Genomic DNA, 24,713 nt, shown 5'->3' on the forward strand with positions numbered 1-24,713 from the left:
TTGGGACAAAAATAAATGTAAAAGAACAGAAGTACACATATCACTTTTAACGGGATGCTGCACCTCTACAGACCGTTGCTGTGGACACTTACCACAAGCTTCTTGACCAGAGTTTCTCTCTCGGACACCATTTCTCTGAGCTCAGCTATCACCTGGAGGTCCTCTGGTCGGCTTTCTCTATTCCTGAACTTCTCCTCCGTACCTTCCAACCTGCTCATCCCACACACATACATATTAACAATTATACTGCAGTAAAAACAATGGCTCTGTCATAAAACCTACCACCTAGTCAACATGTTTAGGCATCATAGGAACAGTGTTATTTTAGGGCCAGATTTACTAAACATAAAAGCGCTGATGGGAGGGGAAAATTCTGCGGGTGATTTACTGATTTATGCAGCCAGATCATTTCCATAACGACCAGCGCAATCTACCAAGAGCAGCGCAAATTACCGCCTGCTTTAAGGCATGTTTTTTGGGAGTGAAATTAAGGGTGGAAATACCAGTAATTTGACGAGCGCAATCGTTATTTTAATGCCAAAAGACGGTTTGCACAGAAGCAAGCCGTTAGTAAATCTGGCCGTTAGTATTTTTATACAGTTATAGTATTTATAAATATAAAAATGTATTTAGTTATTTTTAGTTAATTTGATTAGTTTTTTAATATATATTTGTATTTAGTTTTAACTTATTTTTATCTCAGTTTTATTTCTAGTTATTTTTGTAGTTACACAACTTATTTCTATTTCAGTGGAGAGCCAAACACTGCGGCTGCCGTCTGCGGCGCCATCTTAGTATCCATCCACCTTTGTATAAAATTTATATTTTATTTCATCTTCATTTAAATTAGAAAAACAATTGTAATGGTTTTAGTATTTAACAATAACAACACTGCATTGGCATGCTTTCAACATGAAGTTTTATAGACTACCAAAGTGATTTATAAACCATCAAAGTGCCATGTTGCTGTACTGTTGGTTGCTAGTAGATGTTCCCACCAGACTTCTTGTTTTTGCATAAAGTAAACTGTTTATGCTAATTCTCATTGCTAGCAATTTCTGTCACTTATGTTGCTTCAAATGGTAAATTTTCAACAAAAATGAATGACTTTTTTCCCGCTTCAAATTGCAGTCAGTGTGAATGCTCCTTTAGGCATAATCACATATATCCTTCACATTTAATCCCAGAATTGCATTGCAACCATCTCAGCGAAACTACTACTATCCTATCCTATACTATCTACTGCAATACTTTAATAAGCATCAAAAATACTTAGAATATTATGTGTGGAGCACGGCCGTGATCTCATGAGAAGCAATTACATTCAAGGTACCATTTTAGCCTTAGAAGACCTATTTGTTAGGATACTGTAGTAGAAATCAAGGCAGCTCGCTAGGTTTTGAACCAGAGTTAATGTGATTCATCTAGCTGTCTTCTGAAATATTCACGAGGATATTACATTAAAATGATGTGTTTGATATTCAATTCAACTTGATATTCAATCTGTAAGTGAGATAAAGGGACTCACAGAATCTGCAGAGCAGAGATCTTGTCTTTTAGCAGCTCCTGAGCTTTGTTAAAATCTGACAGCATGATCTGGGTCTCTCTGTTATGAGAAGCGTTCAGCTCGTCAATCTCCCTCTCGAGGCGCTTAGAGAGATCCTGTTCATGAGCCCTACATAAAATAAAATCATTTAACATATGCAAAACAGTTTGTCCATTTACATACACTCTTAAAAATCCGTGAAGAACCTTTGACATCCATGAAACCATTCCATTACACAAAAGATTCTACACTGGAGGAATATTAAAATGTTCTTCACACTAAAAAAAGTGGTTCTTTTTAAGAACTGTATACTGAACGTTTCCCAAAATGGTTCTTTTGAGGCACTGCTGCAAAAACCCTCTTTTGGAACTTTTATTTTTAAGAATGTAGTGTCAACAAATAGAGCAAATACTCTGGACAACAAACACATTGTTTATGCTAATTCTCATTGCTAGCAATTTCTGTCACTTATGTTGCTTCAAATGGTAAATTTTCAACAAAAATGAATGACTTTTTTCCCGCTTCAAATTGCAGTCAGTGTGAATGCTCCTTTAGGCATAATCACATATATCCTTCACATTTAATCCCAGAATTGCATTGCAACCATCTCAGCGAAACTACTACTATCCTATCCTATACTATCTACTGCAATACTTTAATAAGCATCAAAAATACTTAGAATATTATGTGTGGAGCACGGCCGTGATCTCATGAGAAGCAATTACATTCAAGGTACCATTTTAGCCTTAGAAGACCTATTTGTTAGGATACTGTAGTAGAAATCAAGGCAGCTCGCTAGGTTTTGAACCAGAGTTAATGTGATTCATCTAGCTGTCTTCTGAAATATTCACGAGGATATTACATTAAAATGATGTGTTTGATATTCAATTCAACTTGATATTCAATCTGTAAGTGAGATAAAGGGACTCACAGAATCCGCAGAGCAGAGATCTTGTCTTTTAGCAGCTCCTGAGCTTTGTTAAAATCTGACAGCATGATCTGGGTCTCTCTGTTATGAGAAGCGTTCAGCTCGTCAATCTCCCTCTCGAGGCGCTTAGAGAGATCCTGTTCATGAGCCCTACATAAAATAAAATCATTTAACATATGCAAAACAGTTTGTCCATTTACATACACTCTTAAAAATCCGTGAAGAACCTTTGACATCCATGAAACCATTCCATTACACAAAAGATTCTACACTGGAGGAATATTAAAATGTTCTTCACACTAAAAAAGTGGTTCTTTTTAAGAACTGTATACTGAACGTTTCCCAAAATGGTTCTTTTGAGGCACTGCTGCGAAAACCCTCTTTTGGAACTTTTATTTTTAAGAATGTAGTGTCAACAAATAGAGCAAATACTCTGGACAACAAACACATTCAAATTTATTTTACTTGCGAGACGCACAAGCTCACTTACTTATTAGAACAAATTCCCTCAGTTCCCCAAAGAATATCATCTCTTTTCATGAGCCAGGAATTAGCCCATTTGAATAAAACCAAATGAAATTGTATATATCTGCCAGACCCTTCCCACTGACCTTGATGCATTTATACCATCAGAACAGAAGAATGCAACTGAAATGATACTGAACCAGAGAGCTCTGCCTGAAGGCAGTGGGCTTTTGCGTGGGAAATAGCTCCGTCTGCTTTCTTCTCACATTAAATTAGCTTCTGGTTCAGCTAGACTGACCTTTAGGATTTTATAATTTAATAGCTCATGAAAGCCAAAAAAGATTCTACACACGAATAAGATGTCAGTTGCTCTTTTTTGCATAAAATGAGGCTATCAAAAACCAAGATAACAGCATTGTTCACTGTTTGTACTCTAACCTTAACATGATAGTATTACTGTGAGCATGGCAATTTCCTGTTATGTTTCTGGCCTTTCTGGAATTTTATTGATCGAGACAGGGAGACAATAAGTGATGTGGAAATAGGGAGGAATGGGATCAAAAAGTGAAGCAAGATCTTCGATTGCTTGACTAAGTGCTGAGTCCAATAAGTTCTAGAAGCTAAAACAGCATCATAAAAGGTTAATACATCCTCACAGATATTAATAAGTTGGTACCTGATCTGCAGATTGGCCTCACTGCACACCCTCAGAACTTCTTTCACTTTGAGCTCCAACTCCTTGGTCAAGGTGCTGATGGTCTCATTGAGCGAATGCATTTCATGGTCCAGATCGGCAATCCGGTTCTTCCTGCAGCTCACCTCCTGCCTCAGGTCAGATATACGCCCTAGGAGATCTTGTTCCTGGAGAGGCAATCCACAAAAACATTAAAACATATACGTATATATACATCGACTTTAACAGATGGATGACTGCGTGTCTAAATGAGGCGACAAATGCAGTTTTTATAATTTCATCGCATTGGAATGATTCGCTTAAAAAAAGCATTAGAAGATTTTGTGCCACACCCATAAGCTTCAAAATATGTATATAGGTCACAGTAAAAGAGATTCAATTGTGCTGAAGTAATAACTAAAGTGAAACGAACATGAGAGAGTGAGACTATGAGTATTATAGAGAAAGACAGAGAGGGGGATTATAAATCAAATATGAAAATGGGAAGGGGTGTAAGTACGGTAACAGCTCTTCCATAATTCAGAATTCAGTACCTCATTATTTATTAATCGTGGTTATTCTTCAAACTTAGCGTTGCAGCTTAGCTTAGAGACATTTTATAATAGCCTGGCACTCGTTTCACTTCTCAGTCAGATTCAAGCCTTTCTATTGTGAAACTACAACCATGTCTTGAAACCAAGAGCACCAATGTGACATCAGGATTTATCCAGACAGGTAGCAAATTCCTGGACCTCACACTGAATCTCCCATTCAAAAGTGGGATTTTTTTTGGTATTCTGTTTGGTTTCATTAGTGGTCACTATTAGTATTGATCATACTTAAAAATGGAAGTATCATCATTTCATCCAAAAATTTAAATTCTGACATCATTTATTAACCCTCATGTCGGTTTAACCCTTCATCTGTGAAATGTGAAAGAAGATATTTTGAAGATCATTGAGAATCAAAAAACATTAGACCCCAGTGATTTTCACTGTATGGACAAAAAAGCACTGATGCATTTTTAAAAATATTTTCCAAAGAAAAAAGAAAGTCATGACAAATCTGAACAAAACACTAAATCTGAGCAGTGTTATTTTAGTTTTATTTAAATACTATTATAATATGTATTAATATTTTGAATTAGCTTTTTTTATATTTCTATTTAGCTTAAATTTTATTTTCAGTTAGTTGTAGTACTTCAACTTCAACAGTTGCCAAGGCAGCATTTCTAATATTTGTATTTTATTTCATCTTTACTTCAGTGAATGAAAAAGATAATAATAATGATGAATAATGAAGCATATCACGTGTGACTGTCTGTTTTGCTAAGGCTCAAATGTTCTTATCTGCAATGCATGAGATGTCATGGCTCCCATGAGAGAAAAAGCTTCTTACTAAATGCAAATATGGAGAAAATACAGGGTATCACCATTAACCAGATGCAAGTGTAAGTTTGAACAAAAATAAATCAAAATACCATTCTTTTTTAGACTTAATCAAGAGACTGCATCCATCGCCAACCCAAAATGGCAAGTCTGTTGATAACTGCCATTTCTGTTGGGTTTACTATCGAGATACAGTGTGGTATCATGCTTTGTAACTTTCAGGAATGCTCACATGTTCTTTGCAGCGCTCAATAGTGTCGTCCAGGTGTCGTTTGGCAGCATTGTTCTCCTTCAAATGGACTTGTCGCAGGTGTTCAATGGCACTGGCATGGAGATGATTGAGCTCAGACCGCAGGGAAGCTATACCACATAAAAGAAACCCAGTGCAAAAAAAAAAATCAACTTAAACACACTTATTTTCTTGTATTAAGAGCGTACGAAGAGCCTAATTGTGGTATAATCACTCTAGGGTGGTGACCAGAAGGCTGTAAGTTCAAACCCCTGCAGTGAACGATCCATTAACTATTATCATCATACCTTTGAGCGAAAAGATTTGCTCTGTAATAAATGCACTGTGAGTTACTCTAGGATAAAAACAGCTGTGAAAATGACTATTTACTGTCATGATACTTTAATGACCTCATAGAAGGCTCTAATCTTGTAGGCTGGTGTGTGGTGCTGTAGTTAATGTGAGCGTATGACTCACCCAGCATGGCTTTGCCCTCATCCTCCAGCTCAAAGCGCAGCGTCTGCAGCTCCTGGTCCGACTGCTGCCGAAGGATTTCCAGGGTCTGTCTGTGGGCATCTCTCAAAGCGTGTAACTCCTCTCTCTGTTCCTGTTTTAGACGCTCCTCAAGCTCCTACACAAATACACACGTACAGACCCAGAGGAAAATAAAGACATCAAAATGCAGAAGCACACATCCAATGCATAAAACAAAAGACCACATTTGCATCTGAATGCAACATGATGCGATGGGAACAAAAGGTGTCAATGAGAAAACTAGATTTGCATTTAATGAAGGAAGTGGCAGAGCTTGCAAGGCAGCAAAAAAACAATGTTAAAGTTTTAGGTAAGCTTAGGTTTTTTGATTGTGTATAAATGAAGCACTGCTTTGTCTCTATAATTATTATTATTACTACAATTTAAAAAAAGCTTTTTCAATTTTAATATATTGTAAAATGTAATTTATTCCTGTGATGCAAAGCTGAACTTTCATCCGTCATTATTCCAGTCTTCAGTGTCACATGATACTTCAGAAATCATTTTATTATTTGATTTAATGCTCAGGAAATATTTCAATGTTGAAAACTTTTGTGTTGCTAAACTTTTTTGTGGAAACTGTGATACTTTTGTTTCAGGATTTTGTGATGAATAGAAAGTCAAACAGCATTTATTTGAAAAAGAAATCTTTTGTAGCATGATAAATGTGAAAAACGGATCAATTGAATGCATCCTTGCTGAATAATAAAAGTATTAATTTCTTAAAAAATCTTATAACCCCAAACTTTTGCACTGTAGTGTAAATATTAGGGCTGTCAAATCGATTAATCGCATCCAAAATAAAAGTTTGTGTTTACATGATATATGTGTGCACTGTGTATATTTATATGCATATATACACATATATTATGCAAACCAAACTTTTATTTTTAAATGGGATTAATCGCGATTAATCATTTTGAAAGCCTAAATATATGTAACAAAGAAAAGACCAATCACAGTTCAGTATGCAATGGAATGTTAAAATGAAACCCAATCACAATTTAGAATGTTATGATGACATCATCGTGGCTGTTACATTTTGAAGGCTGAACATTAATGTAAGGAAAATAGAATTTTCTTTTACATTTTCAAAAAATTTTAAGACCAAAATTAAAAAAGTGTGGATAATAATTTGGAAATTTTGAGATTAATCATGATTGTTTTATACTTTTTTTAGAGCCACAGCTTTAACTGTAAAATATAAAAACAAATGACAACATGAATGCCAATTATTTAATATTTAAACACGTATTCCTTAAAATTGAATAATACATTTTTTCACACAGCATAAATAGGCCTTTAAATATAGTAGCCAATACAGTATAGCTGACTTGGTATTTTAGGAAGGAGAACATCATATTAGTATTGGAGCAGCCTTCATATCAAGAAGTCTGTAAACCTCTGCATTAAGCCATTTGGACTGAATTAACTGCAGAAATTTGGGAAGAAGAATAGGAATTAAGAGGATTTTCAATACAGTGGGTTAGTTACTAATTAGATGAAGTTGTGCAGTATCATCTATTTAAAGATTCATTCTGTTTTACTGTTGACACTCTGCCATTTTGTGGATAGTTTCTCTTTATCCTGCTGCTTCCATGCCACCCCACATTTGGGAGGACGAGAGGACATTTAAACAGTCCACCCACAGAGCCACTCTAACATGCAGTGCCAACAACCGCATTCAAGGGTTGACATAAAAGAATGGAGATGAAAGCAACTATTAATGTTATTTTTTCATTACTTAGTAATCTGAAATGTGGCCAAATCAGCTTAAAGAAGCTTCTTTCATGGCCGCAGCGCAAGGCTGAGCGAGATGGAGAAAAGCCTGTTAGACTCTGCATCACGTGTCTGCTTCAAATGTTTGGGCTTGCTATCTTAAAATATTCTGTGCAATGCACAATTCTGAAATGAAACAACAGCTGCGCGTTCCTGGATGAGAAACGTGTTTTTATATGCATATTGTGTTTCAGGAGTAGACTGTAGACAAGGAAGGACAAAAAGGAGGGTAATTTACCATATGGATGTCATGCACAGTGGAGATTCTCAGTGTGGGGTGATAATGCAGGGGTGACAAATCCAGAGAGTAAAGGAAACAGACATGTACAGTACTATGAAGGAGAAAAGGAGACAGTGAAGGTGATAATCAATACAGGATGACAGGCAGGAGGCATCACGACTATATGAAAAACAAGTAACACATACACTACCGCTCAAAGGTTTGGGGTCGGTAAGATTTTTTAAAGGAATAGACACTTTTATTCAGCAAGGATGCAAAGGAAATAATTCTTGAGCATCAAATCAGCATGTTAGAATGATTTCTGAAGGAAATGAAACATTAATGTGACAATGAAGACTGCAGTAATGGCTGCTGAAAATTCAGCTTTGCATCACAGGAATATATTACATTTGAAAATATATTATTTATTAATATTAATATTTAATAATATGTTTATATATTTGTAATCAAATAAATGCAGCCTGGGTAAGCATTTCGTAAAACTTTAAGACACCCCCAAACGTCTGACCGGTCAATAACGTATTCATGTTATATTAAATAAATATTTAAATAATTTAACTATAAACAATAAAAATCCTCCATAAAATATAAATTGAAAATTAGGGATGCACCGATAGGATTTTTTTTGGCAAATACCGATACCGATACCGATTTTTAACAAACAACTATTGGCCAATTCAGATACCGATACCGATATTGGTCCATTGCATAAAGCAGGGCTTAAAAACGAGAAAGAAAAAAAAAAATTGGCTCACTCCGAGCAGAATCGGTATTTGAACATTTCTGTTCCTGCGTTCCTCTGTGAAACCGGTTTGGGTAGAAAACATACCGGTTAATAACGTTGTTTTTAAAACTTTTTCTTTGCCAATAATAATAAAAATAATAATAATAAAGTACAGCGTTTAATTTACTCAAAAAGAAAAAAAATCATGAAGAGAGTCTTGATCTCGCTTAGTCATAGCCAATACAGCATCATCTTTTCTAGATTTACCAAAGACCAAATGTATTAAACAAAAGAAAAAACTGTCAACGCACTAAAAACATTAAAGTATTTTTTCAAGATATTTAAAAATGTTTCAGCATGGATAAAAAAAAGCTACTCCTAAGCGTTTTGAGAGGGGAAACAACTGCCTAAATTAGTAGGCTGTATGTTGCATTTTATTATTACATTCAGAAATAATGTAGGCTAAAATACTGGTAAATTAAAGCAAAATTACAAACACAATTAGGCTATTTTAGTTCCCTTCTCTCCACAACAAATCCTCTAAAGTTGTGCTAAATATAAGAGTCAAGCCAAAACGAATGCTAACCTATTATTAAACTATAGGCTTTGTTCTTTACTCGCATTATCGACGTAAAACATCATCCTTCACATATAGGCTATATCAGCAGTGAGCCACGCTGGTCACACTGAACGGCACATGCATACTGTACTACGGACTATTTAAATTGAGCAGTGTAACTTTTTATGTTTCTTTAACAGTATTTTATTTTGATAATGAACAGGCTGCGATGTCAAATTAGCAAAAATTTGTTGTATGTGCGTGTGAGGCACCGGACGTGATCACTGCATTGTTTTCCCAACTGTTACGGGTCATTTATGGTCATACCTATGCTGGGTGGTCATACAGATAGAAGCAAAACATACTTCAAAACTGTAAAGCTTTTGTAAAATAAAGAAAACAGCTTTCTGCCGTCTCGTTTTTTTTCCCCCCGTGAATTTCGGAGCGTGTTATTATCCGAAACTCAGCACAATTTTTTTTTGTTTTGTTAATCTGTTAATGATTTAAGAGAAATATATTTTGTCTATAGGCCTATATATTCCTTTTTATGTAGCCAATATAGTTTTATTCAGTTTTCTCCGTTCACAGAAACGCAGCAGGTGCTCTACACCTGTGTTCTACACTGGTTTCAAACAAAAAGCTGCATATAACCTGCCATTCTTTTTCATTTACAGTAAATGTAGGCCTAATGCTTGGCGGTTCGTGACATATCCTCGGATAAACTCTAACGCCGGTGCATTGCCATTGCGACTTACCTATGATGAATTTACAGCGGAGAGCGGGCATTTTACTCGTTGGATGCATCAGCATCAGTCGTCTGACAAACTATATTTTATACAGATTTTATTTTTATTTGGCAAGTATTGAATTATTTTGCCCAGAGAAAAACGTTGGATTATGCAACAGACATGCAACTCATGCAGTCTCCATGCAGTTAACTAATAAACCGTCGGTATCAGGCCTTTTCATGCTATTTCCGATATGCCGATGGCTTTAAAATAATAAAAAATCGGCCGATACATTTCGGCAGCCGATACATCGGTGCATCCCTATTGAAGATTGTAAAATATAAAAACGAAATGTTAAACTATTTGAACAAACAAAAACAAAAAAATATTTGTGAGATGTGATGTGTGAAGAAAACAAAAAAATAAATATCACAAGCATTTCCAATCAAGCTCTAATTTTGTTAAATTATACAAAGTGTGAACAATATTATTTAACCATGTATATTTAGAATGCATAAAATACTAGCTATGAAATTTGTCTTAGCAAAACAAAGGACGTTCAAAAATATTAAAATAACAATTCTAGAAAGAAAAATAATGACAGAATTCTCCTGTGACGCATGTTGGACATACTGAAATATTTGAATACTAAATACTATTGAAAAAATATGAAAACTATGTTTTAAGAAAGTTTATTTTCAAAAAGTCCACAGGGTCAAAAGTGTCCATAATTGATGAAATACGCATCTACATCAGAGGCATTTAGGAGAGGGAAGCATATCTTCACATGCTCATGCCACTGTGTGTGACTTTGTATTTGTGCATGCCTGTGTATGTAAGGTGAAGGTACCCTAAGTTCAATTTGTTGCGCTTCATCCATGTCCTGCATGGTGCAGCAGTGGGCTTCCTGTAGACGGCACTCTCTGTGCTGATGCTCCAGCGCCAGCTCCTGCATCTGCTGTGCCAGGTGCTCGCGCTCTTGGCTGAACTGTGCCTGCAACTGCTGCAGCGCGCTTTTCGACTGCGACATCTGTAGCTCCAGGCTCTGCTTCAGCAGAGAGATCTGACACAACAGAAACACAGAAAACAGGTTCAAACAACTCGTACAGAATACCGAACCCTCAGAGAGATGGAAATTGTGAACTGTGGATGACTTATATTTGGGTGAAGGTAAAGCAGGCAACAGCCAGGAAGAAAGTAGCGATATTTTGAAGCCAAAAGAGAAAATTGGAGCATTGGGAATTGGATTTAAAGTACAACAACAAGAACTTAAAAATATTTTTTAATTTGCATCAACCAGCATGGGAAATGTGTCATTATGCTGAAAATAAAAAATGACAATGCCACAGCCAATCTAAAATGTAATCCTTTCAGAAATAGCCCTGTATTAGAGAAGAAATATGACATCAACTGCATGCAAACTGCTATTACAATAATTTTGACTGCTGTCTTTCCGTTGAGCTTTATCATCAGTTTTATGCAAGTAAAATACATTAATTCGGATATGCTCAGCAGCATTTCCTGAACTACCCCAGGATACCCTAAATGAGAAAAGTAATGTAATTCAAACTGCAAATCCGCTAAAAGAATAATGTTCTTAATCTTCATACATTTCAATACATAAAAAAGAGATGAGGCCTAAGATAAAGAAATAATAAAGGAAAGTCTTGCGAAAGAAAAGAAACAGGAGATGGTGAGCAAATCTCTGCATGCAGCAAATGGTGGGCCGAAAATAGATACTGAGGCAATAAAATGAGGGCAAAACAATAGGAGAGTGTGTCATGGTAGACTTCAGTGCCTGGAATACACTGCATTTGAATTCACACGCAGATTTGTCTCAACAAACTGTCGAGGGACTTAAAAGCCGGGATTATTCGAGGTTGAGGAACCATGTTGGAGTTGATTTTAAAACCAATCTGTAACCTCCCTACAGACCAAAGTGCATCCGCCTTGATGAACTGTGAAGGAAATAGTATTTCACAGACCCTTAATTGCTTTGGGATGTACCTACGTGGAAATTGTGGCTGATAATTATTATTTTTTATAATTACATACAGATTTTATATAATTAATTAAATACTGAATTTAGATAATTATTGTTTTCAAAATTACTGTTATAATGATCTATAGTAGGAATCTTTACTTAAAAAATCAGGCATCAAAACATCAATCAATTAAAAAATTTAATTTAATAAATCAATTATTCAGATGAATCATAGTTAAATCACATAATACAATTTTGAGAAAATGCCACAAATAAAGATAATTATAAGACAATAATTTATTATGGCAGACAAAAGCATCAGATATATATTACAAACAGTTGCCTTTACCATTGGGTCAATATATTATTTATTTTATTTCATATTTTTGAACATAAGCCTATCACTGGCAATCCATAGCAATCCATTTGTCAATCTGTCTGAATTAGACGTAGGGGACATTCACAAATGAGCAAGGACATAATGATTTTTTTATATAATTAATTGTGTTCTTTAAATATCATTAATCATACTAGAAGAATGTGTTAATTTGAATGTGCATTACAAAAGATTGATAACTGTTTAGTAACCTGACACAGAACACAGTTTGAACTGAAAAAAGCCATTATGCTAACATAGTCTGCTCATGTCAGCCTGATGCCAACAACAACATGCACATTTTGGCCAATATTGATATATAGTCATTGATATACAGAATAGATCCCTAGATTTACATGAGATCAAGGGCACTGACCTGAGGAAGCACTAAAGATAGACAACGAACATCAAGAGATGCTGACAGATGTCTGACACAGCAACTTTTAGAGGCTCTTGACATAAGCAACAGTGACGGGATTCTAGAGAGACAGACTACAGGAGGCAGGCTGTCACATTACAGAAAGTGCCAAACATGCAGAACATCATGGTAAATGAGGATGCACACACTAGAGACTGTGTGTATTCTGCTTAAAAATCTTGATTAAGTATCTAGAATTTTCAGTCACACCAAGTTTTCCTGATAATGCACAAGATCAGAAAAGCCTTGACAGCATCAGAATTTCAAAAAGAACATCATGTCAATCTAAAGTAAATGGCGGATGAAAGATGTTGACAGATACACGGCTGACAGTTACTCAAATAAGAATCGAAGCTATGGGACTTATTATGGTCTCAGAAGTCATACTATTCCAAATTAATATATTCAAGGAGACATTTGATGGAAAACATGAATTTCCTTGCTCTTTTAATATAAAAAAAGGTATGTAGATAGCAGTCATGGCAGACAAAAGCATCAGATATATATTACAAACAGTTGCCTTTACCATTGGGTCAATATATTATTTATTTTATTTCATATTTTTGAACATAAGCCTATCACTGGCAATCCATAGCAATCCATTTGTCAATCTGTCTGAATTAGACGTAGGGGACATTCACAAATGAGCAAGGACATAATGATTTTTTTATATAATTAATTGTGTTCTTTAAATATCATTAATCATACTAGAAGAATGTGTTAATTTGAATGTGCATTACAAAAGATTGATAACTGTTTAGTAACCTGACACAGAACACAGTTTGAACTGAAAAAAGCCATTATGCTAACATAGTCTGCTCATGTCAGCCTGATGCCAACAACAACATGCACATTTTGGCCAATATTGATATATAGTCATTGATATACAGAATAGATCCCTAGATTTACATGAGATCAAGGGCACTGACCTGAGGAAGCACTAAAGATAGACAACGAACATCAAGAGATGCTGACAGATGTCTGACACAGCAACTTTTAGAGGCTCTTGACATAAGCAACAGTGACGGGATTCTAGAGAGACAGACTACAGGAGGCAGGCTGTCACATTACAGAAAGTGCCAAACATGCAGAGCATCATGGTAAATGAGGATGCACACACTAGAGACTGTGTGTATTCTGCTTAAAAATCTTGATTAAGTATCTAGAATTTTCAGTCACACCAAGTTTTCCTGATAATGCACAAGATCAGAAAAGCCTTGACAGCATCAGAATTTCAAAAAGAACATCATGTCAATCTAAAGTAAATGGCGGATGAAAGATGTTGACAGATACACGGCTGACAGTTACTCAAATAAGAATCGAAGCTATGGGACTTATTATGGTCTCAGAAGTCATACTATTCCAAATTAATATATTCAAGGAGACATTTGATGGAAAACATGAATTTCCTTGCTCTTTTAATATAAAAAAAGGTATGTAGATAGCAGTCCAGACAGACTTAGTTTCAAATTAAACTGCAAAAACGAATCATTTAGAAATCTTCATGGTGTTTGGTGTCCTATTAACATATGATCATTAACGTGAATTTGAACATATATATATTAGATATTCAGCAAATTATTTTGCTCTAATGAATGATCCAGTTACACAGAAGTTAACAAAAGTCCCTTAACTACATTTGATTTGCTACTTCAAAAAAAAAAAAAGGCAAAAAATGTAAAATACAAATGTAGAATACAAGACATTTTTGGTTTTACAAACATTTGCCTGATTTGCAACATTTCTGTATGATTTTTTACAAACATTTGCTACTTTTAACAGATGTTTGGTTACATGTTTTGTTTGTCCTTACAAATGTTTGTTTCGTTACACTTCTGTTTGTTTTTCAAACACAACAGTTTATGCTACTATCAACCTAAAACAAGAGTACTTCTGGGAAAAAAGTTACAATAGTGTAGATTACACTCAATTTTTGTTCTTACATTTCTGTTTTTACAAACATTTGTTTGATTTCCTTCATTTTGTTATTTTTTCAAACATTTATAGATGTTTGTTTTTCTTTTTTTTTTCTTTTTACAATGTTTGTTTTGTACAATTTTGTTTGTTTCTGGAACACAATTGTTTAGCTATATGACTGCAACAAGAAACCCGAAAACAAGAGTATACTAGGGGGGGGAAATGTTACAAGCGCAACAACTGTAAAATACAAGCCATTTTTGTTTTTAAAAACATTTGTTTTGAATTGATACATTTTTGTTTGATTTTTACAAAAACGTTTGCTACCTTAAAAAAAAAATGTTTTATTTATTTGTTGCATTTTTTGTTTATTTTTCTTACAAATGTTTGTTTTGTTGCAGTTTTCATAACAAGAATCCTGAAAACAAGTGTACTTCTGGGAAATTTTTTTACGAAAATGTAGAATACACCTCTAAAATGTGGACAACAGGTATAAATGGCAATTGTCACATCTGTGAACTTCCGTTACCTGCTCCAGGAGGTCCTCCACCTTCCTCTGCCAGCTCTCCCTGGCTGCCATCATCTCCAGGTCTCTCTGCTGGGAAAGTTGTGTCAGGGTCACCTGTTTCTCCGCCTGATGTTCAGCTGTGAGCTCTTCCCGAAGACCCTTCAGCTCAGCCCTGAGAGTAAACAGAGAAACAGAGGGTGAAACTGACAAGGTGAAACAGATACAAGGACGCATTACTTCAACAGCATGGAATTGACTCTGAAAGTGAGATATTAAAATGTTAATAGGAACGACACAGATGTCTCCGTAACCTTCAGCTCACTGTATACTGTGTGCTGCTGTACCATTGTGCAGATTAGATGTGAACCTTATACTCTTGTAATTAGCATATTTTAATCCAAATGCATGCCTGTGTAAGATGATTTGTCACAGACTTTGATGCAGGACAGACTGCACCTATTTTAGAACCTTTTTAGATTTGATTTGCCGTGTGCACTCTCTAAAAACCAAACACTGTGTACAGTCACTGTTTATTCAATTTAATGCACTGTGCACCAACAAATCTTACTCTGTTTTTAGCCTTGTCTTCTCTACAGTAATGCATGACTCATATGTTTCGTGCAGCACCTCAGAGCATCAGTCCACTTGAGATCCAGCTCCTCTGTGATTTTGTCCATTTTCTGTTTTTCCTCTGTTTTGATAGCGATGACCCTAGCTTCATGTTGCTGTTTCTGGGTCTCTATCTCTTCCTGTGAACAGATAATGACTTATCATGGGAAAAGCAAGGAGAGAGCAGTTTCCAGTAGAGCTGATTACACGAATGTCGTCTTTAGACATGCAAGCTCTTCCTGCACTTCGCAGGCTTTAGCGCAGAACAAAAGCGGTGTCTTAAAAATTGAATGAGGCTTAATTTTTCTTTTAACATCTCTGCCACACTCAATTATCCGTCTCCAATTGCAGTGATTGCCACGCTGAATTCCCACTTCTCCCTCTAAACGATGAGATGCATCAGTGGTTTTTATAACATTTTATATCAACATCTCAAAATGCTTCTTCTATTTTTCAATCAGAATGAGAGACTGACTCAAAAAGCAAAAAAACTTATAATAAATGGAGTAAAAACAGTGGAGCACTTTACTTGTATATCCGTGAGCAGGTTGCTCGTCTCTCTCACTCTCGCCCTGGTGGCGTCCAGCTCCATGAGAAGTTTTTCCTGGCTGTCTTTAAGACAGGAGATGTGGTTCTCAGCATTATCCAGATTTTTTTCACTCTCCTTCACAAGATCCTTTAAATGAGACACCTGAGAAAAGCCACAAAGACAATCAAACACATGTATAAAATTACTAAATGGAGGTCTTTCTTACAATGCAGTAGATTCCCTTACATACAGTATATGTCTTAATGTAATGAATAAAATAATAAACTCACAATTTTTAAAGATGGAAATTACATTAGTTCACAATACTACATTTACGTTACATGGTATCAATATGTGTGTGTGTGTATATAAATATATATATATATATATATATATATATAAAATTGATTACTTTGGTTTCTTGATGAACTTAAATATTTCAAAATGACATTCTTCTTCAGGAAGTGACATCCTTTTTAGTGTAAAAAAAACAATGAATTTCTGAGGTGTTTTGACTTTTCTCACTTTACCATTCCATCATATCAGATTAAATTACAAAAATCAATATAATATAAAATATAATATATCAATTTTAAATATAAACTATATATAAATAATGATGATACATGAAAGATAATTACAAGCTGTCATATTAGGCTGACATTGGAAACAAATATAATAACATAAACAGCTACTTCGGGGAAAAACATGAAAACAGGGTTTTTGAAAAATGTAAATTGGTTTATTGCTGGTTTAAGATGGTTTACCAGCTAGACTTAAACGATCGACCAGTTCAAAATGAGGCACATTAGCTAGTAATGCAGCTGATTAAACCAGTTTGGACTAGGCAAAAAATGTAAAAACTAAAACTAGCTACCGTGTTTTGAAGCCGAAAAGTTATCTAAACAAAAATAAATAGTTGTTCATCTAAACCTCTTGGTTGGCCATGTTGAGCTTGGTAGTGAGTTCCTCTCGTATGGTCTCCAGTTGCTGTTGCAGGTGGTTTCTCTGCTCTTCCAATGACAGACACCGGATATCAAACTGTTGTCTCATCTCCTGGGAAAGTAAAAATAAAGAGTAAACATCAGAAAAGCCATAGCAGGCCCAAGAAATGAGGTGAAACCAGACAGCAGGACGATCTGATGTAGACAGATGGAGTCTTTTTTCAGTGTAATTACACAGGAGCTGTAAAAGAGCTTTGTTGAGCACAGAGAGGTTTTCAAAAATAAAGTGACATGATTGTCATGAGATGACAAGAAGATTAGTCTCAATATTTGTAGTGATTGAGAGCAATTTTTATGGAGTGCCACAAAAACAGTGGGAATAATATCATTGTCACATTGTCATCACTGCAATGAGAAATGTCTGTTTGCATAATCAACAACACTCAACGAGGAGCAGAAAATGTCATTTGGCATAGCTCTCAGGGTTTCAATAGATGATTTGGGAACAGTGATAATCCACCAGTTGTGTTTAATAGGACTAAATATTCATCTATTTAATTTGTTTTGCATTAAGACGTTGCAGTTTATTTTTATTAAACAGAACACAGAGAATAACAACAATCAAAAGAGAACGGGAGTAAATATCTAGTGCAAAAATGCTAATAAAGCAAAAACATAAAACTCATTATATCTAAATTCATATGAACAGATATTCATATTAACTTAAAGGTTCACCCCAAAATTAAACTTGTTCACCCTTAGTCCAACCAAGATGTAGATGAGCTTGTTTCTTCATCAGAACAAATTTGGAGAAATTTAGCATCACTTGCTCACCAATGGATCCTCTGCAGTGAATGGGTGCCATCAGAATGAGAGTCCAAACACATGATAAAAACATCACAATAATCCACAAGTAATCCACGTGACTCATACCATCAGTTAACATCTTATGAAGTGAAAAACTGCGTGTTTGTGAGCAAGTTATATAATGCAAAATTTCTCCAAATTCTGTTCTGATCATGAAACAAACTCACATCTTGGATGGCCTGAAGGTGAGTAAATTTTCATTATATTTCCATTTTTGGGTGAACTATTCCTTTAAGTACTGAATTCATGGTAAAAAAAAAAAGTTCTTACACTGAGCAACTGGTTCTTCTCTCTCTCAGCGGCATTGCGAGCACTTTCCTGCTGGACTCTGTGTTTCTCCTTGAGCTCTTCTAAGGATTCTGCTTGGCTTTCTTTCAGACAGGCCGTTTCCTCCTCGTATTTGGCCCTGATTCGTGCCAGCTCCGTCTCATAGTTCTGCTTTTCCTCACAAAGCGACTGCCAAAACAGCACAGCTTCATTTACACTTTGTCAAATCTCGATACCTTGTTTCGAATACCATGATAATTGTTTCCAACTGGCAGTGACCGATTTCAAAATGCTATTTAGCAACAGTTTGTGTAGACCACATTTGCCATGTATGAGTATCAGTCCCAAGGATGCAACCAAATGAATAATGGAGGGAATGTGTCCCTCTGAATGTCTTTGGTGTTTCATCAATGTAGCCTATCGTGGCATGGAACTCTGTAATGATAAATATGTAGATTACTGTGATTATTGATTGAATGTACTGTTATTGTTATGTAATTTTTTTTCTGTTGATGCTGTAACACTTTAATTTAATTTGTAACACTTTAATGTAATTTCCCTTTGGCAATGTAGCCTATCGTGGCATGGAACTCTGTAATGATAAATATGTAGATTACTGTGATTATTGATGGAATGGATGTTATTGTTATGTAATTTTTTTTCTGTTGATGCTGTAACACTTTAATTTAATTTGTAACACTTTAATGTAATTTCCCTTTGGTGATCAATAAAGGATGTTAGGACGTTTGATCACAAATACAGTAATATTGTGAAATATTATTACAATTTACAATAATGTTTTCTATTTTAATATATTTTATAAAAAAATATATATACTGTATATATATTTTTTTTTTTTTCCCCAGTGATGGCAAAGCTGAATTTTCAGCATCATTACTCCAGTCTTCATTGCCACATGATCCTTCAGAAATCATTCTAATATACTGATTTGTTGCTTAAGAAACATTTCTTATTATTATCAGTGTTCAAAACAGTTGTGCTGTTTTATATTTTTGTGGAAATGGTGATCATTTTTTTCAGGATTAAGGAAAAATCAGAAGAACAGCATTTATGTAATAAAAGTATTGCAACACTTGCAAAATCAATAATTGCTTCCAAACAGGTTTTTAGTCCTGCCTCCCGTCTGCCTATTTTAAGAAAAAAGAAAAGATGAAAAATGATTAACCTTCTCCAAGTTGAGGATCTTCTGATGCTGTTGTTCTTCCAGTGTTTGAATCTGTTTCTGAAGTCTTTCTCTCTCCTCCTCCAGCTGTAGGATCTTCTCCTTCAGGCGGTTCTGCTCGGAGCCCAGATCCCTGATAGTGGCCTCGTGGCTCATTTGGGTTGCTTGAAGAGAGCCTATCTGACCTGTTAATTAAATACATGGGTAAATATGGTATATTATTTGTGAACGTGAAGGAGTCAATCGCAAACACAAAAACTATGTAGAATTCAGTGTAAATTCAGAGTTAAATCCATCTCTGCCAAGCTATCACATAACTGTAACTTCTCTCTAAAAAAAACCTTTCACACTGCAGCTAGAGTGATTCAGTGTCATATGCTGAAAAAAATGTAATTTGGTCATGACATTATTCTCACTGGCTTTGTGAAGGATTTCATTGGCCTGCTGCTGAACTCGATCTCTGCTTCCCTCCAGCTCATATTCTGTATCTTTCAGCTGCATCACCCAAATCTCTCCATCCTGTATGGCCTCTTCCAGCTGCTTGTGTAACTCCTGTAAATGGGAAAAAAATACTTTTTTGAGATGCATTATTATTTTTTTAGAAAGCATCAAAACTTACAAACTCATCTCAATGATCTTTACTTAATTTCATTATTTACTGTAAATTGTAAGTACCAAAGACATTTTGTGTTTCTTCAGCTATGGCTTATTTTGGAACTATGTACTCTAAACACACTTTTTACACTTATACACTGATGCAATTTGCCCAGGAACAATGTACATACATGCATCACAGGAGAATTCTGTCAAAATTCTGAACCATCACAAATATTTTCATAACTGCCTAATTTCCAACACATCTCAAGACAATGTAGTGTGTTCAAAAGCATTCTGTAATGGAAATCACATCACATTTTAAACATATGGAAATACATAAACTGCCTCTTTTGTCTTACTAACGCTAATAGCTAGAATTCTATATATTCCAAATAAACACAGTTAAATATGAATTTCAAAATTTTTGTGAAATTGCAGTTTGGAAATGCACAATATCTTTCTTTTTTTTTTATCCGTCACATTTTCATACTTTGCCTCATGACATTTCTTCTTGTAGACAAGGGCACTTTTGATAAAAAATACTAATAATTTGCTGAGATTTCAGCTTTGCCATCACAGGAATAAATTGCAGTTTAAAATAGAAAACAGTTTTTAAAAATTTTATTATTTCACAATATTATTATTTTTAATTAAATAAATGAAGCCTTGGTGAGTATAATGATTTCTTTCAAAACCATAAAAGAATCTTACCGACCACAAACTTTTGAATGGTAGTGTACATTGAAATGGTTTACTTTGCTTATTGTTTAGATTATAGATATTAAAAATGTGTAATACTTATGATAGATTTCCATAGTAAGATTGAAATTCTATGTCTGGGAAAAGGGTAAAACAATAAAAGGTATATTAAATGTAATAAAATTTAATTATGTAGACATTTCCAATACGACTGCAACATAACAGAAATAAAAAAGTTCTGACAGTTTTAATAATCAACCTAATAAATGTCTAGAGTTGAAGCAACACCCTTCAATGAATCTCCATGTACTGAAAATTTTCAAATCATTACCTTAATTGTGACTTCTGCATTGTTAAGAGACGCCTGCAGTCTGTTGGTCTTGTCCCTGCTTTCTCGCGCCTCGTCCTGAGCTCTGTGGAGTTCAGCACGGAGTTTACAAAGGGTCCTCTGAAGAGCTGACTCCTGCACCTGAAACTCCTTCCTCAGTTCCACCTCCGTCCTCTTCCAGGCCAGCAAGTTCTCTGTGGTGAGCTGCTGCGTTCGCCTCATGGCCTCCAGCTCGCGTTCATAGAACCCTTGAGCCTTGCACAGCTTGGCCTCGTATTCCTCCACCAGTCGGACTTTATCCCGCATCAGCTCCTCCACGCGCTCCATGAGCGACTCCAGCTCCGTACTGTGCAGCTCGGCCAGTTTCTCCTGTTCCAGGCTGGAGGACGCACTCTGGTTCTGCTGGCTTTCCAGTAGCTCCTGGACTTCCTGTCGGTGGACCGACTTGAGCTCCTCCAATGCCCGCCGTTTCTCCTGTTCAAACTGGGTTTGCACCTGACTGAAGGAGCGCAGCTTCTCTTCGAACTCGTGCCGCATCTCCTCCACTTCACGTGACATGGAGACCACGCGTTGTGTGTGTTGGGCCTCCGTGCACAGCTGTGTGTCCTCCACACGCTGCCGGTACATCTCGAACTCGGCCAGCGCTTGGCGCTTCATGTGTTCGTGCAGCTCCACGGATTCCTCCAGTGACTGCAGGCGCCGTTTCAGGTCAGCCTCGTCCCCGATCTTGCTCTTGTAGTGAAGGATCTTCTCCCGAGCCTCTGTCAGGATGTACTGAACCTCCTCATCGTGGGCCTCCTTCAGAGATTGGATGGCATCTTCGTGCTCGTCGTTTTTCGTGTTGAGGGCATAAATGACCTGTGAGAAACATGGATGATGAAGAATCAGTTTTTATACAGCTGCAGAAAATTGGAAATGTCACATCATTTCTAGACAACCTGTCTGTCTTTCATTTCATTCCCTCTAAATATCTGTGATTAACTCAGCTGTCAGCACCCTTAAAATCTGTGATTATGCGATTGGTCTTCATGTTTACTGAAAACAGCAGCTGTAGTAAGATTTCTGAGATTCTTTCACATGGAATAATCCACTTACGAGTCATTTTAAAACTTTAAAGTTCATTATATAAAGTATTGGCAGATCCAATCACAAGGCAACACTTGGCAGCAAGGTATGGTATGGAGACCAGACCTTCATTTCTTATGTGGAACACACACACAAAAGACATTTTGAAAAATGTCTCAGTGTTTTATTTGTCAATGGAATTTGACCCCATTCACTTCCATTGTATTTAAAACAGTTGAAGCATATCTTCTATTGTGTTCCAGAGCGGACATACAGGTTTGGAAGTACATGAGGGCGAGTAAATGATACTTTCCGCAGTTGATTACTCACAATTAATTAACACAATTGTTTTGTATTACAAGTTGTTGGAAATATAATGTTTAAATATGCAAATAAGGCATTGTCTAATTCAATATGCACTGATTTACATATATTTCCAGAACAGAAATCTGAATACTGGATAAATTCTTGTTTTATTTTGTAGACAGTGTTAAATACACAGGGGTATTTGATATATGAATAAACCCCCCTCAGTAAAAACTGTAAATCAGAAAAAGCTGTCAAAAGCTGTAAAAAAAACACATAATTATTAGGTGAATGATATATAAACAAACCCCTCTGAACACCTCCAGAATGTGGACAGGAATAAAATTGGAAAATATGTTGTATGTAAGTGTTGCTGAAGTGGAGATTTATAGCTCAGTGCATGAAAAGATGCTTTTGAGAAAATGGCATATGTATTCTATTGGTAACACTTTATCTTAAGGGCCAGTTCTCACTATTAACTAGTTGCTAATTAGCATCCATATTACTAGCATATTGGCTGTTTATTAGTACTTATAAAGCACATTTTAATGCATTATTCTGCATGACCATATTTTAGATCCCTTAATCCTACCTAAACCTAACAGCAACCTAGCTAACTATTAATAAGCAGCAAATTAGCAGTTTATCAAAGGTGTTTTCCGTTCCAAAGTGTAACCATTGTATTTGAAATCCACGGATGCAAACAGATAAAATATCATAAAATAAACACTTAAATGTTTATTTTGGATGTTTTCTTTCCACTAGCCCGAAAGAAGTCAAGTTATGGAAGCAAAATAACATAAAATCTCAATGCATGACAAAAACAATGGTTTTGCCCATAATGTCTTGCTTAAAGCCAAGAAATACTCCTCCAAGCCACATGTGTCCATCTGGGACACCTCTATAACTGTCTGGTTTGGTTCAGCCACCAAATCAGACATATAAGAAAACTGCAACAAAAGGAAAAAAGCAACATAAAAGGGAGGAAAAATCATTATGGATCCATCAGACCAAGGACACAACCTCTTTTCACCTCTGGCAGGCATCACAGAACACTGGCAACCAAAACAGTTTCTTTCCACTGGCCCTTTCAATATAGTGCAATATTCTCTTAAGCATTATTAGGCAATAAAGATGTACATTATGCAAGCATATATTCATTTTTATGCTGTTTCAATACACTATATCCACTTTGCACACCCTTGAACAAATATTTAAATGAGTATTTTTAGACTAGAAGTTATGCATCTTTTTCTTCATGCATCTTCTTGCATACATAATATATATTTAGAGTGCTCAAAGCTCCTGTAAACCAAATCAATTCCTTGTATTTCTATAAAACTCTTTCTGATCTGGACCAAACTCTTGATTTAATAAACAAGAGTCAGTATTAAAAATGTCCTTTTGGAGCCAAGAGTTTTTCCAACCAAGCATTTCATAATCATGACTCGCTTGTTGTGCTTAAGAGTTGCACATCAAAGCAAGCCGCCTTTGTCACGAATCCGGTCCATGCACTTCCGTTCGCTCATTACCTGAGATCACCCGCTCACTACTATGGACTCTTGCACCACACTACTGTTGCACTTCACCCGGACTACAGTATCCATCATCCATTGCACTGATTACACACACAGCTGAATGCACTGATTACACACACAGCTGAATCCAATCAGACATGCTACATAAGCCATGGACTTCTTCTTTCTCACTGCCGAGTATTATAAGCGCTTATCGCTACCCTAGTCAATAGCTACTTTGCAGTTTCTCTGTTTGCCTGTTTCCTGATTTTCGCTTGTCCTGGATTATCCCTCTCATCTCGCCCTGTTTGAATACGGTTTGCCCCTCGCCTGAACCATAGCCTGTGTTTCGTATTAACCCTTTGGAATACCGTTTGGACATTGTTCACCGGAGATCGACCACGCCTGCTCACTGGACTCCTCTTGTGTCTTGCCCTCTATATACCCATTTGCCATTATCTGACCCTTGCTTGTTTTGAGTTTGTTTAGATTAAAAGCTTTGCATGGATCCGCACGCCTCTCGTCTCGTTGGCTCCGTAACAGCCTTCACTTGCTGCTCTCACGCTGCTGTTCTCCTTTTCATCTTTAATTGATAAATTTTTGTCGCATCCATGTTATTAACATACTGTAAGGAGTCAGGACGCCCTATTCTGCACAACTGTAATTATGCAAATTAGCTCTACCTACTTTAATTAGTGTATTAATACACAGGGGCGGATTTAATGAATTGGGGGCCCCAGGCAAAATATAGGAATGGGGCCAATATACATTTGTACACATTTTCCTTTACTAACCTTGAGGTTCC

The 24,713-nt window shown here is 36.0% G+C and overlaps 1 protein-coding gene across 1 annotated transcript in view; it reads right to left on the minus strand.

Annotated features, from left to right (window-relative positions):
* Positions 1-24,713, minus strand: part of fam184aa (family with sequence similarity 184 member Aa) — a 34,872-nt gene that overhangs the window by 4,973 nt on the left and 5,186 nt on the right. The window contains exons 2-15 of the mRNA XM_016269671.1: positions 21,024-21,878; positions 19,813-19,948; positions 19,400-19,581; positions 18,217-18,402; positions 17,069-17,191; positions 16,136-16,297; positions 15,625-15,746; positions 15,019-15,169; positions 10,645-10,857; positions 5,707-5,860; positions 5,233-5,360; positions 3,616-3,800; positions 1,529-1,675; positions 93-210 (exon numbers count right to left, since the gene is read on the minus strand). Of these exons, the coding sequence (XP_016125157.1) occupies positions 93-210; positions 1,529-1,675; positions 3,616-3,800; positions 5,233-5,360; positions 5,707-5,860; positions 10,645-10,857; positions 15,019-15,169; positions 15,625-15,746; positions 16,136-16,297; positions 17,069-17,191; positions 18,217-18,402; positions 19,400-19,581; positions 19,813-19,948; positions 21,024-21,878 (2,862 nt within the window). The remainder of the gene's footprint in view (positions 1-92; positions 211-1,528; positions 1,676-3,615; positions 3,801-5,232; positions 5,361-5,706; positions 5,861-10,644; positions 10,858-15,018; positions 15,170-15,624; positions 15,747-16,135; positions 16,298-17,068; positions 17,192-18,216; positions 18,403-19,399; positions 19,582-19,812; positions 19,949-21,023; positions 21,879-24,713) is intronic.

This window comes from Sinocyclocheilus grahami, unplaced genomic scaffold (genome assembly GCF_001515645.1).
Source record: "Sinocyclocheilus grahami isolate Dianchi unplaced genomic scaffold, SAMN03320097.WGS_v1.1 scaffold54.1, whole genome shotgun sequence".
Lineage (NCBI taxonomy): Eukaryota > Metazoa > Chordata > Actinopteri > Cypriniformes > Cyprinidae > Sinocyclocheilus > Sinocyclocheilus grahami.